Raw genomic sequence first — 15,432 nt, 5'->3', positions numbered from 1 at the left:
AGAGATCATCTACTTGATAACTGGAGAGGTGAGAGTCTCACATGACATCACTCTTATCTCTAGTAATAATACAGGGAAATGACTGGAAAGGTGAAGGACTCTTAAAATACATGTAGTGATCGGTGTCTCCCCATACACAGGAATTACACAGTAGTGAAGAAGTCATCTGGTGAGTGTGTGACACCCCATGTGTCAGGAGAATGGAGCAGGACCCCAGGAGCCATCACCGAGCCTCCACCTTATTCACTGATACATGAGCAGAAGATCCTAGAACTTACCAACAGGATCACTGAGCTGCTGACCAGAGAGGTGAGCGCTGCCAGGAATGCTGGGACATTATACAATAACGCCAAGGAGATGTCTGGAGGATGACTGTATGATTGTGTGTGTCAGGTTCCTATAAGGTGTCAGGATGTCACTGTCTATTTCTCCATGGAGGAGTGGGAGTATTTAGAAGGACACAAGGATCTGTACAAGGACGTCATAATAAAGGATCACCAGCCCCTCACAGTCACCAGGTAAGAGGAGACCTTCCTCCATTATAGAGAAGAACAGGTTTGAGGATCACCTACATTCACCCATCATCTGATCATCACAGACAATGGATTCAGTCACTGGCCTGCATTTACTAATGTCAGTGCACCTAGATACTGTCGTAAACTGTATTAAAATTTGGTGCATCTAATTTTTGAGAAAGCTTGATAAGAAGACATGGCTTACTGGAAAAGGAGTGTGTATTCCTTCGAAGGCTTGTGGCCTAATGTGCACCATTTGGCACCAAAATTGTGCCATAGTTTTAGATGAAATTCTCTCTCAAAGTAAGCCAACCAATAGCTGGTATAGAGTTAAATAAACTTGTCTATCCCTGCACCAAATTTATTAGCCAGCCTGAACCCCTGTGGTAAATCTGGTCCAGGTCTAGACAGCCTGTTTAACGGCTATGTACACCTTTGGGGGTATTTTTATTTTTTTTTACTATTGCATTGTACTAATTTTAAACTAAAATACGTTTTAAATTGGTCTCCATTTATAATATGGCATCCATTTTTCTGTACAGAGCTGACATGCTCAAGTAGAACCCTTTGGATTTTCTGTCTTTTCTGTCAGACCAGGAGCTGACTTCTCTCAGTATGTATAGACCCCGAAGGTGGGAAAATACATACGCCGGAACCTAAACACCCTAGAAGCCTTAATATGCCCTAGAGGTAGTGAAAAGGAAAGAGACAACCGGTTCCTTCCCAGGTGAATGAATCAGAGTCTCCCTGAGGCCAAGTAAAGACAAGCACAAGAGAATAACCAAATACAAATGTGACACTTAACTTCAGTAGTGATGGATGAGCGGGTACACCAGAGACTACCTCACACCAGCTTTGCCAAACCCAAAAGAAGCTATATACCGCATAGTAAGAAGGGTTGAGTCAGACTATAAAGGGTGGAAGTGATTACCACTGAGCAACAGCTGAGAAAGGTAAGTGATCATTAACTCTATCAATACTGAATTAAGAGAAATCAAGGAGGCTGTTAGATTCCTCCACGCTCAGCCAATCTCCTTGATCTCCTGACATTAGTCACCTAGGGACCGTGCCACCTCCTAAACACTCTCTATAGCTCAGTTCTTATCTTATTGATTAGAATGTGGGTTAAGTCACAAGAGTCACACAGCTAGAAAAACAGTTAACCTTTTGTGACAGGACAGCTCAATATTTTTAATAAAGGCCAATTCAAAAAATAGATTTTTGCCAAAAATTAGTAACAAGCAATCATAAAAAAGAATTGCCTCCAAAGTTGTACATAGCCTTTAAGCTTAAACCACCTATAGGATTAGTAAGTCTGTCTCACTGTATATATTTTCTATAGATGGATCCAGTAGGAGAAATCCACCAGAGAGATGTCCTAATCCTCTATATTCCCAGAATTGTCCACAGGAAAAGCAAAATGTCCCACTGGATCATCAGGTGAGATTTCCGCAAGTCCTCTGTAGAATTGATGTAATAACTGTGCAGTGGCCCAGGAGGAGTGAGTGGAGGATGGGAGTAGTTGTTTTGCTTATCCAGGGCCATGCAGTGACTGGTAGGATGCACACTTTCTACTCTCAGGGAAACACCCTGGTAATGGGGCATCTGCCTGTTGTTGGTTGGGGTGCCCTTGATGATGGATGATTTGCTGGGTGCAAGGCAGGACTCATCATTGGAGACAATGATTAGTCCCATTAGTTGTAATAAATAAATCTCTCTTTACTAAGTTGATGATAGGGGTAGTAGTACAAATAGCATCAAGGCACAATTCCAAAAGATATGACAGTTACAATATTTTGTGAATAGGAGCATATAGACTGGCACAAATATGGTGGTTATATTACTCCTTTATGTCTAAAGAACACTTTGCAGTCTTGCAGCAGAATCACAGGCATGGAACAAGGTTCTTATTAAAGGTGTTGTCTGCCCATATATATAGATGACCTATCCTCAGAATAGCTCATCAATATCTGATTGGCGGTGGTCTGACACCTGGCACCCCGCCGATCAGCTGTTTGAAGCAGAGGAGGCGCTCCATGCGACCGCCGTTTCCTCTTTATTATGCTGCTTTTCATCTCAGAAGTGCAGTGTAATGGCGAGTAATCACTCCATTCCCTTGAAAGGAGTGAGTACTTGCACAATTGCACTATGCCACCGCGCTGGCAGTGACGCTCAGTGTAATGAACAGGAATCGGGGCTCGCATGGAGTTCTGCCTTCTCATCAAACAGATGATCGGCGCCAGGTGTCGGACCCCCACCGATCTGCTGTTGATGACCTGTCTTGAGAACAACGGACAACCTCTTTAAAGGGAACCTGTCACCCAAAAATCGCCTATTAAGCTGTTTACAGTACCTTATAGTGCTGTATAGTCGTTTCCTGATGCACTTTTTGTTAGTTTTGCAGCATGTATGCTCAGTCAGAAATCGATGTTATATTCAGCTGCTGCCCCGTGCTTCAAGTCAGGCTTGAAGTCACGGGGGCAGCGGCCTCGGCGTCTTACATGGCCCTCTCCCCGCCCCCTGCCTCTGTGACTGACAGCCGAAATCCGATTCCGGGACCGCGCTCAATGGCCGCATGCGCAGTAAAGGGCGGCAGGAGCGCGGTCCCGGCTGCCGCGCGTACTACGCGCCGTCTTACTTTCGCCGCACTGCGCATGCGCCCGACATCCTGTATCAAACGCGCCCAAACAGCTTAATAGGCGATTTTTGGGTGACAGGTTCCCTTTAAGTCTTTCTGAATTTACTAGACTCAGTGGTGTAGGACTTTAGAAATGGGTGGCCAGTTTGTCTAAGAGTGTAGCAGGGTGTTTCAGAAAGGTTTCCTTGCACAACAGCATAGTCTTTCTGCCTTACAAGGGTTTTCTGATACTTTATAACTGATGACCAATTCTCTGGATAGTTTTGGCCAACATGTTTGAAAAATAGAAGAGAAACAAATGACAGAGGCCTGGAGAACATTAGATATGAGGAAATAGTAAAATGAAAGACATATACTCAGTCTTCAAGAGACATCTCCAGGGAGGTCACCACAAAAGACCAGAGTGAATGCTCTGGAGGAAAGAAGGTTCAGTCTCCAGCATTAATGAAAGGCTTCTTTACTGTAAAAGCTGTGATGTTACTGAATAACGGTGATGAGCATCGCTGTCCACTTCAGTATCGTCTCAGATTATTTCATGCAGCAGATTATTTGGTTGAATGCTATTTCTTTCTGATGGACACTCGGGGCAATCATTCGCCTTTTTGGGCACATTGGCTCATGTCTTGTAAGGGTTTTTTATTTTTTCCATGATCGAACATAAAATCCGGTCCATTTATTTATTTTTTTATTCTTTTTTTTGCAGGAAATTTATGGCGGAAAAATAATCGGACAGGAAAACCCCACATCAGAGGCAGTGAACGGTAAGAGACTATCATAATCTTGTGTTGGTTATTTTTTTGCCCTTAAAAATTGCCGTTTCAGTTTATTTAACACATTCTATCTGCTTTCCAATGGAGGAGAATATATTGCATAGATACCTGCTCATCTGTTTCTGAATTTCTTGTTCAATGAGCAGTTAAAGGATATTTCTACAATATAAGTTCGGCGGGGGTCCCACCAATCAGCTGTTTGAAGAGTTTGCGGCGCTCCGACCAGAAACACTATTATTGATATTAATGGACGCACTAATGCACTGCACTGTGTGTATCATAGTACAGAAATGTAATTGCTGAACCAAAGATATTCAATGCATACATAGTTCAAAGACAATTCACTGCATATTGGTGTTAGCGGATGCAATTTTGCATTGTACCATTTGTTTAATAGTACAAAAATGTCATTAGAATTCAACACTATCTATCTATCTATCTATCTATCTATCCTATCTTTAATACGCTAGCTGTCCATCCGTCAGGGTATGCCTGAACATGATGAAGGCATGTTCTGGCATGTCCTAAGATGTTATTTAAGAGTGGCGAAACCATATGTGTTGAGTTAGGCAATTTGCTTTGCTACGTAATTATGTTTAATAAAATCAAAGGCGTATGTGATTTATGCAAAATTTCTTTGTTTACGATGCATCACAGTACTTTTTCAATAACTCAGTGGGGTAGACACGTTTGTGCGTAATTACAGCAATGTATACATAATTGTTTCATGTGTTGTTCATGTGCCGCACCTGAGGGGTTAATTGTGCGGATCACAGCCCCCTGTAAGAGATCAGGTGCTGCCAGGCAGCAGGGGGCCAGACCCCCCTCCCTCCTCAGTATTAAAATCATTGGTGGCCAGTGCGGCCCCCCCTCAGTATTAAAATCATTGGTGGCTAGTGCGGCCCGCCACCACCTATTAAAATCATTAGTGGCTAGTGCGGCCCCCCCACCCCCTATTAAAATCATTGGTGTCCAGCCCCCCTCCCCCCATTATACTTACATGCGCTGTCTGTGGCCGGCCGGCGCTCCTCCTACTGGTAAGTGAAAGGTCTGTGCGGCGCATTGCTTATAGCACAGACCTGTCACTTACCAGTAGGAGGAGCGCCCGGCCGGTCACAGACAGCGCATGTAAGTATAATGCTGCTAAAAGTGCGAGGTAACCATGGCAGCCAGGACTGCAGTAGCATCCTGGCTACCATGGTAACCGATCGGAGCCCCAGCGATTAAACTGGGACTCCGATCGGAACTGCCGCTCCGCTGCCACCAATGATCACCATTGATTTTAATTAGGGGTGGGGGGGAGAGGGGAGAGCCCGCACTGGACACCGATGATTTTAATAGGGGGGGGGGCCGCACTAACCACCAATGATTTTAATAGGGGGGGCCGCACTGGCCACCAATGATTTTAATACTGGGGAGGGAGGGGGGTCTGGCCCCTGCTGCCTGGCAGCACCCGATCTCTTACAGGGGGCTGAGATCCGCAAAATTAACCCCTCAGGTGCGGCACCTGAGGGGTTAATTGTGCAGATCACAGCCCCCTGTAAGAGATCGGGTGCTGCCAGGCAGCAGGGGGCAGTTTTGTACACAGTTCTTAGTATATTCTAACTTGAAGCGTCCCCATCACCATGGGAATGCCTCTGTGTTAGAATATACTGTCGGATCTGAGTTTTCACGATCGTGAAAACTCAGATCTGAAAAAGCTAATACTATTATTTTCCGTTATAATCATGTAATAACGGAAAATAATAAAGTGGAGTTCGGGTCCCCATTGACTTCAATGCGGTTCGGGTTCGGGTCCAAGTTCGGGCCCCGATAGTTCTTTATTATTGCTTTTCAATATCATTATGTTATGCTTTTAGACAATAAGTAGATTCATTTTAAGATACATACAGTAATTGTAGTGCGAAACACATGGATACATAGTCAAGTGATATATCCAAGCATATAATCTTACAATATATACGCGCGTAAAGTGGTCAATAAAACCTCCCAGTAACAGGTAACCCCCCCCCCATCACTACTAGAGCAGGACAAAGTGATAATAATCCCAACAATATTCCTCCTATAAGAATTAGAGATGCATACCGTGGATAGCACAACGCCCTCCACTATTACTAGATTCTAATTTTTATCTCCTCCCCCGGGGTGTCGGCCCCATAAACCTCATTAGTAACCCATCGCACAACACTGCTTCCCAATTGCGTATATGAACACAGAATATCCCAAGCAAGCATCCATACAAACTGTAAACTGTATCGTAACTCCATTTTGGTTGGCATGCTAATAATTTTAACATACACACAGGTCATATAATATCCACAGTGACCTTCCCCCACTCTTATTCCTAGTCCATACCTATCCTCCTCAATCAGTGCATTCACACGGAGCGCAATAAACCTCTTGTGAGCGCCAACCAGGGACTACAACATCCAGAGTTATCAATCCAGGCTCTCCATATCGCCTCAAATTTAGATTATTCCTTTTTTGGTATACTCCCCTTTCAAGGCGAACCACCATATTCAATCTACTAACATATTCCGAAATATCTGGAGGCATTGATTGTAACCATTTTGCCGCTAACGTTTTCCGTGCTTGGTATAACATTATACCTATTCCAGTGGCTATAACACCCCACAAATGACCCCATTTCGGAAAGTAGACACCCCAAGGTATTCACTGTGAGTCCGTGGGAATTTTTATATTTTATTTTTTGACAGAATTTAGCAGAAATGTAAACTTTATTATTATTATTTTTCCTCAGAAAGTGTCATTTTCCGCTAACTTGTGAAAAAAAATTAAATCATACATGAACTCACCATGCCTCTCCGCAAATACTTTGAGGTGTCTTCTTTCTAAAATGGGGTCATTTGGGGGGTATTTATACTATCCTGGCATTCTAGCACCTCAAGAAACATGACAGGAGCTCAGAAAGTCAGAGCTGCTTCAAAATGCGGAAATTCAAATTTTTGTACCATAGTTTGTAAACGCTAAAACGTTTGCGCAAACCAATAAATATACACTTATTGGTTTTTTTTTTATCAAAGGCATGTAGCACATAAATTCTGACACAAACTTGTATAGAAATGTAATATATTTGAACAATTTTACCCGAAAAAGTTAAAAATACACGTTTTTTTGAGAAAATTGCAGTCTTTTTTGATCAATATCATAAAAACGGAAAATCTCAGCAGAAATCAAATTCCACCAAAAGAAAGCTGTATTTGTGAGTAGAAAAGGAGGTAAAATTCATTTGGGTGCCAAGTTGCATGACCGAGCAATAAACCGTTAAAATTGTGAAGTGCCGATTTGTAAAAAAGGGCCTGGTCACTAGGTGGGTATAAACCTGTGGTCCTCAAGTGGTTACATAATGTCTTAGGACATGTCAGAACATGCCTTCAACATGCTCGGACATTCCCTGATGCGCTTTGCAAAATGGGGGGGGGCCCGTATTTCACAAAATAGACGCTGGATCAGCACCCGGGATAGTTGGGTGCCGCGGTTGGCGCTCTTAAATAGCGTCTTAGGACGTCTGAATTACTGCCGGTACGTCTTAGGGCATGCCCGAACATAACCTGACGCACAGAATCGACTTTTGGGAAAGTTGGGTGCCGCAATTAGCTATTGTCAATATTTATATATGGTACTTATCTGTGTTAGATGCGGTGATCAAACATTTTGCTTTAATCATGTACGCCTTTGATTTTATTTAACATAATTACATAACAAAGCAAATTTCCTAACGCAACAAAAATGGTTTTGCCGCTCTTAAATAACGTCTTCGGACATGCCGGAATATGCCTTCATCATGTTCAGGTATACCCTGAAGGATGGACAGATGGCTTATTAGAAGATATGTTGAATTTCTGTGATAGATGCGGCTATGAAATAAGTCAAAATGGGAAGACCGAATTGGCAACCGGGAAAGTTGGGTGCCGTGGCTGGCGCTCTTAAATTAGATTTGGACCAGATAGATAGTTAACTAGATAAATAACAGGTATATACAAAGATAAATGGGTTGATAGATAGATAATAGATAAAATATTTATCTATTGAATGATGTATTTGGGCTAGATAGATAGGTAACTAGACGAGGACCTGCGGTGACATCATCAAAGGTCATTTAGCTTTAGTAAGCTAGACGGATCAATTAGCTATTGTCAATATTTATAATAGCTCAATAAGAGGTTAATCCAAGCTTAATATCATTTTTTTATTTTTAACATAAAAACTTAATTGAATTACTGAAGTGTTATCAGATCTAAAAGAAAAAAGGGGTTTTGAATGGGTGTTATTTAGGTGTGGTTTGGGGAGTGGTTATGGACGGAGTAGGCAGGGTTATGGGTGGGAAGGGGGCGTGTCCACCTGTCACTTTGAGTTTAACGAGACATGGAGCCCTATACTACTGGCAGCCTCTGGGAACCAGAAGAAAAAAACAATGCGTTTCAGAGAATTGGATCTCTTTCGTCAGGGATACTGGTAAAGGACCAGAACTAACACCAATACCCCACAAGAAGTGATAGGTGCCTACTTGTAAGCGGGTTGAATGCTATTTATTGTTGTATTTTCACCACATCAAGTACGGGCATGTTATTTTTATTACAACCCAGCAGCTACACAGAAGCCAATATGAAAATGTATAAGTCTTTTTTTTTACATATACACACATATATATATATAAACAAAAGAAAACAAAGTGGCAGCACCGTCCCTGATGTAAACAGAAGGGTGCAACTGGCCCAATATGGATATAAGCCAATCCAAATAGATAAAAAAAATTCAAATGGGCAGCACTCCAGAAGGTAAAAATGCAAAAAAATACTTTATTTGTCGCATGGCCTTTCTGGGTAAATAAAGTATTTTTTTTTGCATTTTTACCTTCTGGAGTGCTGCCCATTTTTACATTTTTTATATATATATATATATATATATATATATATAAAATCATTTTTTTGTCTGGACGTCTGTCTATTCTTTATGCGCGACGACTGGACCGATCTTCACAAAATTTGGCACACAGGTACATCAGGTCTCCGGGAAGGTTATTGACCAGGTCTCAGCTCTCTAGGACGTACCGTTCCTGAGATACATGACCTGTATTAGCCAATAGAAGCCTGCAAGTCTCTAATTGCCATACACACGGTCACATGTCCCTTATCAGCCAAAAGAAGCTCACAGGTCCTTCGTCTCCACATAGACACAGTTTTACACCAGGTTTCCATAACAACCCTGCCTTTTTTCTAAACTTCTGCTGGTCAGCTTTAAAGAGGCAGGGTGCTGTGGATGACACTGTTAAGGGAGCAGAGTGCTGTGAAGGTCACTGTTCAGGAGGAAGGTTAGGTGGCCATTCAGGCCACCCTCAAAGGACGGACTTAAAACCCCGTCCCCAGGTCCCGTTGACACGCCTCCTATCTGGTTAGACCACACCCCTCCCACTCCTCAGCCGACAGGGATTGAAAAAATTAAGTTAAAAATCAACTTCTGTCAGCTGCAGAGGTGGGAGGGAGGGTGACTTTCTCCCTGCAGCTCAGGCGCAGACAGCACAGTGCCAGACAGAGGACAGGGGGTCTGAAAGCTGGACTGTCCGGCCTAAAACTGCACCTCTGGCTACCCTACGGGCAGGCTGCTCTGGAGCGCAGCAGTGGAATGTTATTTAAGCTGTATATTAGACTGTCAACTGAATCCACAATTCTTGGTAGGTTCGTCTGGCAATACATGGTCTTTAGAAAGAAATATCTTATCCACACTGCTGTCATCTTCACTCAAATAGGACTTGAAAGGTCATCAATAATCCTTTATTGTTAGGAGGCCAAAACATAGGTGGTTGTACAAGGTCTATTGATTGTAGCTGTGATAAAATCCTGAATAAATTATTTCATGTTAGATCAATTCATAGGTATTATATAGACATCCATTACTATATATATATCTAATATATAAAGCTGTGTGTATGTCCGCTAAAGGAATCCGCACAGTCGCATTTCCAATCACAAAATGTGGCACACAGGTACATCAGGTGTCTGGGAAGGTTTTAGACCGGGTCTCTGCTCTCCAGGATGTACTGTTCCTGAGATATTCCCAAAAATGCAAATATGGCACATCACATGTCCATTATCAGCAAATAGAAGCCTGCAGGTCCTTAACATACACACAGTTTTACACCAGGTTTCCTTAACAACCCAGCCATTTTTCTTCACTGCTGCAGGTCAGCTTTAAAGGGGCAGGGCGCTGTGGATGACACTGTTAAGGGAGCAGGTAGGGTGGCCATTCAGGCCACCCTCAAATGACAGACTTAAAACCCTGCCCCCAGGTCCAGCTAAGCTAAGCATCTGATCGGTTAGGCCACGCCCCCTCCCACTTAGCCGTCAGGGATTGAAAAAATGAAGTAAAAAATCAACTTATAGGTCCTGCTAAGCCATACCCCCGATCCGGTTAGGCCACGTCCCCCACTCAGCTGACAGGGATTGAAAAAATTAAGTTAAAAATCTATTTCTGTCAGCTGCAGAGGAGGGAGGGACTCTACTTTCTCCCTGCAGCTCACGCTAAGACAGTACAGTGCTACTGTCTGAGAGTGAGCTGTTCAAAAGGACATCCCTTTGTCCGTCCAGGCCCTGCGCCAGACGGAGGAAAGGGAGTCTGCCCGGCCTAAAACTGGACCTCTGGCCACCCTAGGAGCAGGCTGCTGCAGAGGTCACAGTTGAGGGGATGGTCCGCTATGGAGGTCAGTGTTAAGGGGCAGATTGCTGTAAAGGCCACTATTAACGGGGTGGTGTGCTGTGAAACTCACTAGTATATACCTGTCGGTATCTGAATGGCATCAACTTGTTGATAAAGTAAGGAAATATGAAAAACTTGCTATTGGTAATAAGTCCCAGAAAATAAGATGGGAGAGAACTTGGCTGCTATGGTCATAAGGTCCTGCTCGCCGTGGATGTGCCCCCAGACAATGACAGGAAGGGGGGGGGGGGGTTAGGAGGGGAATGGGGTTTAATCGGTTTCTGTTTACTGAGCTCTCACTTTCTGATACTAGTTTGGCATGCAGGAAAGAAAAGACTACCAAATGTATTTTTGTAATAACATGTATGTCAAATTTTTATGCTATGGATAAAATTTAAATGGATTAATAAAAAAATAAAAATATTAGGTCCATAAATATTGGGACATTGACCCAATTCTAAGATTTTTGGCTCTATACACCACCACAATGGATTTGAAATGAAACAAACTAGCTGTACTTTAACTGCAGACTGTCAGCTTTAATTTGGGGGGATTGACATCCAAATCGGGTGAATGGTGTAGGAATTACAACAGTTTGCATATGTGCCTTCCACTTGTTAAGAGACCAACAGTAATGGGACAATTGGCTTCTCAGTTGTTCCATGGCCAGGTGTGTGTTTATTCCCTCATTATCCCAATTACAATGAGCAGATAAAAGGTCCAGAGTTTATTTCAAAGGTGCTATTTGCATTTGGAATCTGTTTCTGTCAACTCTCAAGATGAGATCCAAAGAGCTGTCACTATCAGTGAAGCAAGCCATCATTAGGCTGAAAAAGCAAAACAAATCCATCAGAGAGATAGCAAAAACATTAGGCATGGCCAAAACAACTATTTGGAACATTCTTAAAAAGAAGGAACACACCGGTGAGCTCAGCAACACCAAAAGACCCGGAAGACCACGGAAAACAACTGTGTTTGATGACCGAAGAATTCTTTCCCTGGTGAAGAAAACACCCTTCACAACAGTTGGCCAAATCAAGAACACTCTCCAGCAGGTAGGTGTATGTGTGTCAAAGTCAACAATCAAGAGAAGACTTCACCAGAGTGAATACAGAGGGTTCACCACAAGATGTAAACCATTGGTGAGCCTCAAAAACAGGAAGGCCAGATTAGAGTTTGCCAAACGACATCTAAAAAAGCCTTCACAGTTCTGGAACAACATCCTATGCACAGATGAGACCAAGATCAACTTGTACCAGAGTGATGGGAAGAGAAGAAAAGGAACTGCTCATGATCCTAAGCATACCACCTCATCAATGAAGCATAGTAGTGTCATGGTGTGGGCATGTATGGCTGCCAATAGAACTGGTTCTCTTGTATTTATTGATGATGTGACTGCTGACAAAAGCAGCAAGATGAATTCTGAAGTGTTTCAGGCAATATTATCTGCTCATATTCAGCCAAATGCTTCTGAACTCATTGGACGGCGCTTCACAGTGCAGATGAACAATGACCCAATGCATACTGCAAAAGCAACCAAAGAGTTTTTAAGGGAAAGAAGTGGAATGTTATGCAATGGCCAAGTCAATCACCTGACCTGAATCCGATTGAGCATGCATTTCACTTGCTGAAGACAAAACTGAAGGGAAAATGCCCCAAGAACAAGCAGGAACTGAAGACAGTTGCAGTAGAGGCCTGGCAGAGCATCACCAGGGATGAAACCCAGCGTCTGGTGATGTCTATGCGTTCCAGACTTAAGGCTGTAATTGACTGCAAAGGATTTGCAACCAAGTATTAAAAAGTGAAAGTTTGATTTATGATTATTATTCTGTCCCATTACTTTTGGTCCCTTAACAAGTGGGAGGCACATATGAAAACTGTTGTAATTCCTGCACCGTTCACCTGATTTGGATGTAAATACCCTCAAATTAAAGCTAACAGTCTGCAGTTAAAGCACATCTAGTTCGTTTCATTTCAAATCCATTGTGGTGGTGTATAGAGCCAAAAATGTTAGAATTGTATAAATGTACCAATATTTATGGACCTAACTGTATATAAATCAGTATCTAGGCAAACAAGGAAGCAAAAGAAAATTTATAATTTTGTTTCTTTTTCCAGATGAAGACTTGAAGAGAGGATCCGATTCACACTTCCCTGTATTTCCATCCAATGACATAGATGATAACTCATGTCAGATTGGCAAAACTAGAACTGGGCAAAGAATGGTTAACATTTTTGAATGTGGGAAGCCTTTGAAAAAGAATGGTAGTCTTTCCACACATGAGAAAATTCACGAAGATGTAAAGTTATCTACATATACAGAATGTGAAAAATCTTTTAGTAAGAAATCAAGTCTTGTGACACATCAGAGGATTCACACAGGGGAAAAGCAATTTTCATGTCCAGAATGCGGAAAATGTTTTACTATGAAAGCCCATCTTATTGGACATCAAAAAACTCACACAAGAGAGAAACCATTTTCATGCCCAGAATGTGACAAATGTTTTAGGCAGAAAGAGAATCTTGTTTCACATCAGAGAAGTCACACTGGAGAAAAGCCATTTTCATGTCCTGAATGTGGGAAGTGCTTTATTCGGAAATCACATCTTGTGCAACATCAAATAACTCACAAAGAGAAGATGCCATTTATGTGCTCAGAATGTGGAAAGTGTTTTAGTCGGAAATCAAATCTTTTGGAACATCTAAGAGTTCACACAGGGGAGAAGCCATATTCATGTTCAGAATGTGGAAAGTGTTTTAGTCACAAATCAAGTCTTGTTGTTCATCTAAAAACTCACACAGGAGAGAAGCTAAATTCATGTAATGAGTGTAGGAAATGTTTTAACGATAAATCAGATCTTGTGAAACACCAGGAAATTCACATAGGAGAGAAGCCATATTCATGTACAGAATGTGGAAAATGTTTTTGTCAGAAATCAATATTTATCAACCATATAAGAGTTCACACAGGGGAGAAGCCATTTTCATGTACTGAATGTGAGAAGTGTTTTAGTCACAAATCAAGTCTTGTTGTTCATCTGAGAACTCACACAGGAGAGAAGCCATATTCATGTTCAGAATGTGGGAAATGTTTTAACCATAAATCAGATCTTATGAAACACCGGAGAATTCACACAGGAGAGAAGACAAATTCATGTACAGAATGTGGGAAATTTTTTAATAATAAATCAGATCTTGTAAAACACCAGAGAATTCACACAGGAGAGAAGCCATATTCTTGTACAGAATGTGGGAAATGTTTTCGCCTGAGATCGAAACTTATGGACCATATAAGAACTCACACAGGAGAAAAGCCATATTTATGTACAGAATGTGGGAAATGTTTTCGCCAGAGTTCAAAACTTGTGAACCATGTAAGAATTCACACAAGGGAGAAGTGATTGTAATGTTCAGATTCTAGTAAATGTGGCATCTCCACTGTAATACCTCAGGATGTCTTCTAATGTATCACAGCTGCTTTCTTCCAAAAGTAGTGCCACCCTTACACGACGTGTGTTTGGTATTGTAGCTCTGCTCCATTCACAGCAATAAAGACAAGCTGCAATACCAGTCGCAAACTATGGCCAGAAATCACTGTTTGCCTCCTCCCAAAAAAGATTAAAAAGTGATCAAAAAGACTTATGGTACCAATGAAAATTATAGCTCATTGTGCAAAAAAACATGAGCATTGCATAAAGATAAAAAAAAAAAATTATGATTCTAATATGTGACTTTAAGACAAATATTTTTAAGTGTATAAAAAAAAGGATAAATTCGGTGTCACTATAAACAATAAACAATGACCCGTTAAATAACATTAATTGGTTATGTATGCCACACAGTGGGTGGAGCAAAACTTAAAATTAAAAAATCAATAAATAACATAACAGTGGCGGAATTGCTGATCTTTTCAATTCCCCAAAGAAAATTTATCAGTAAGTTGTGCAACAAAGTCGGTCCACAAGGGGTCCCTTTTAAGATGAGAGAAGTGTTTGTTTTGTGACGCCAGTTGCAATAAAGCAACAAGGGCACAGGTTCCCTTTTAGTGATATTTTGGATGGTACCGAGGTGTAGGAATTCCAGAGTGGTATATGGTGGCCTATGATGTCCCTTAATGTTTTTGCATGTGTCACGGTGCTCCTACCTGGATACCCTTGTACCCCAGGCGTTGGCTCTGAAGCAGACAAATAGAGTGAAGAATTGAGGGATTTGAAGAAATAATTGAGTCCAGACCTTGTGATGAAGTTCAATGGCAGCTTTAATTTGCATAAACGTTTTTCCAAAACGGTTTACAGACTTTATCTTGGTTCAGCAGGCTTTAGCATGAACTCTGGCAGGCAAACACACTCAGCTCTGCTACAAATGTTGGTCTCTGGCTCTGCTGTGCTGACAGGCTTAAATGGAATCTCTGCTTCTGCAGGATGCTGCAACTTCTCTCTGTAGTCTGACTCTGGATTATGCCAGGGAATAGGTTCGAATCCTGGCAGCTCCAGCATGGAGTCTCAACCAGACCAAACCAGAAACTCCCTACCTCTTTCTGGTAGCAAACAGGACTGACCCACTTCTGACCAAAAAATGAGGGGAGAATGGAATGTATAGCTCTGCCATTTACGCTGCCACCTGCTGGTGAACCAGGTATATTACATGAACAATAACATAACATTACTATAAATGCACAGTGTCTAGGGACCGAGAAATAAATGCATAGGATGACATTGTATTAGTATACACAGATAGAAGCAGGGCGTAGGAGGGGTAATGCCACTCAGGGGTGTTACAGTTGTTTGAACCACAA

General features: G+C 41.9%; 2 protein-coding genes across 2 annotated transcripts in view; both read left to right on the top strand.

Annotated features, from left to right (window-relative positions):
- LOC122930678 (zinc finger protein 260-like) overlaps positions 1-15,432 on the top strand; it is a 70,155-nt gene that overhangs the window by 18,465 nt on the left and 36,258 nt on the right. The gene's annotated exons all lie outside the window — the stretch shown is intronic.
- Positions 168-14,771, top strand: LOC122930693 (gastrula zinc finger protein XlCGF17.1-like). The gene is made up of 5 exons (XM_044284253.1): positions 168-309; positions 394-518; positions 1,858-1,955; positions 3,857-3,914; positions 12,756-14,771. The coding sequence occupies exon 5, from the start codon at positions 12,860-12,862 to the stop codon at positions 14,036-14,038; it is 1,179 nt and encodes a 392-aa protein (XP_044140188.1). The 5' UTR covers positions 168-309; positions 394-518; positions 1,858-1,955; positions 3,857-3,914; positions 12,756-12,859; the 3' UTR covers positions 14,039-14,771.

The sequence above is a fragment of the Bufo gargarizans genome, chromosome 3, assembly GCF_014858855.1.
Source record: "Bufo gargarizans isolate SCDJY-AF-19 chromosome 3, ASM1485885v1, whole genome shotgun sequence".
NCBI lineage: Eukaryota > Metazoa > Chordata > Amphibia > Anura > Bufonidae > Bufo > Bufo gargarizans.
The sequence above is the reverse complement of the archived record's forward strand: the minus strand, read 5'-3'. Positions and strand labels throughout refer to the sequence as shown.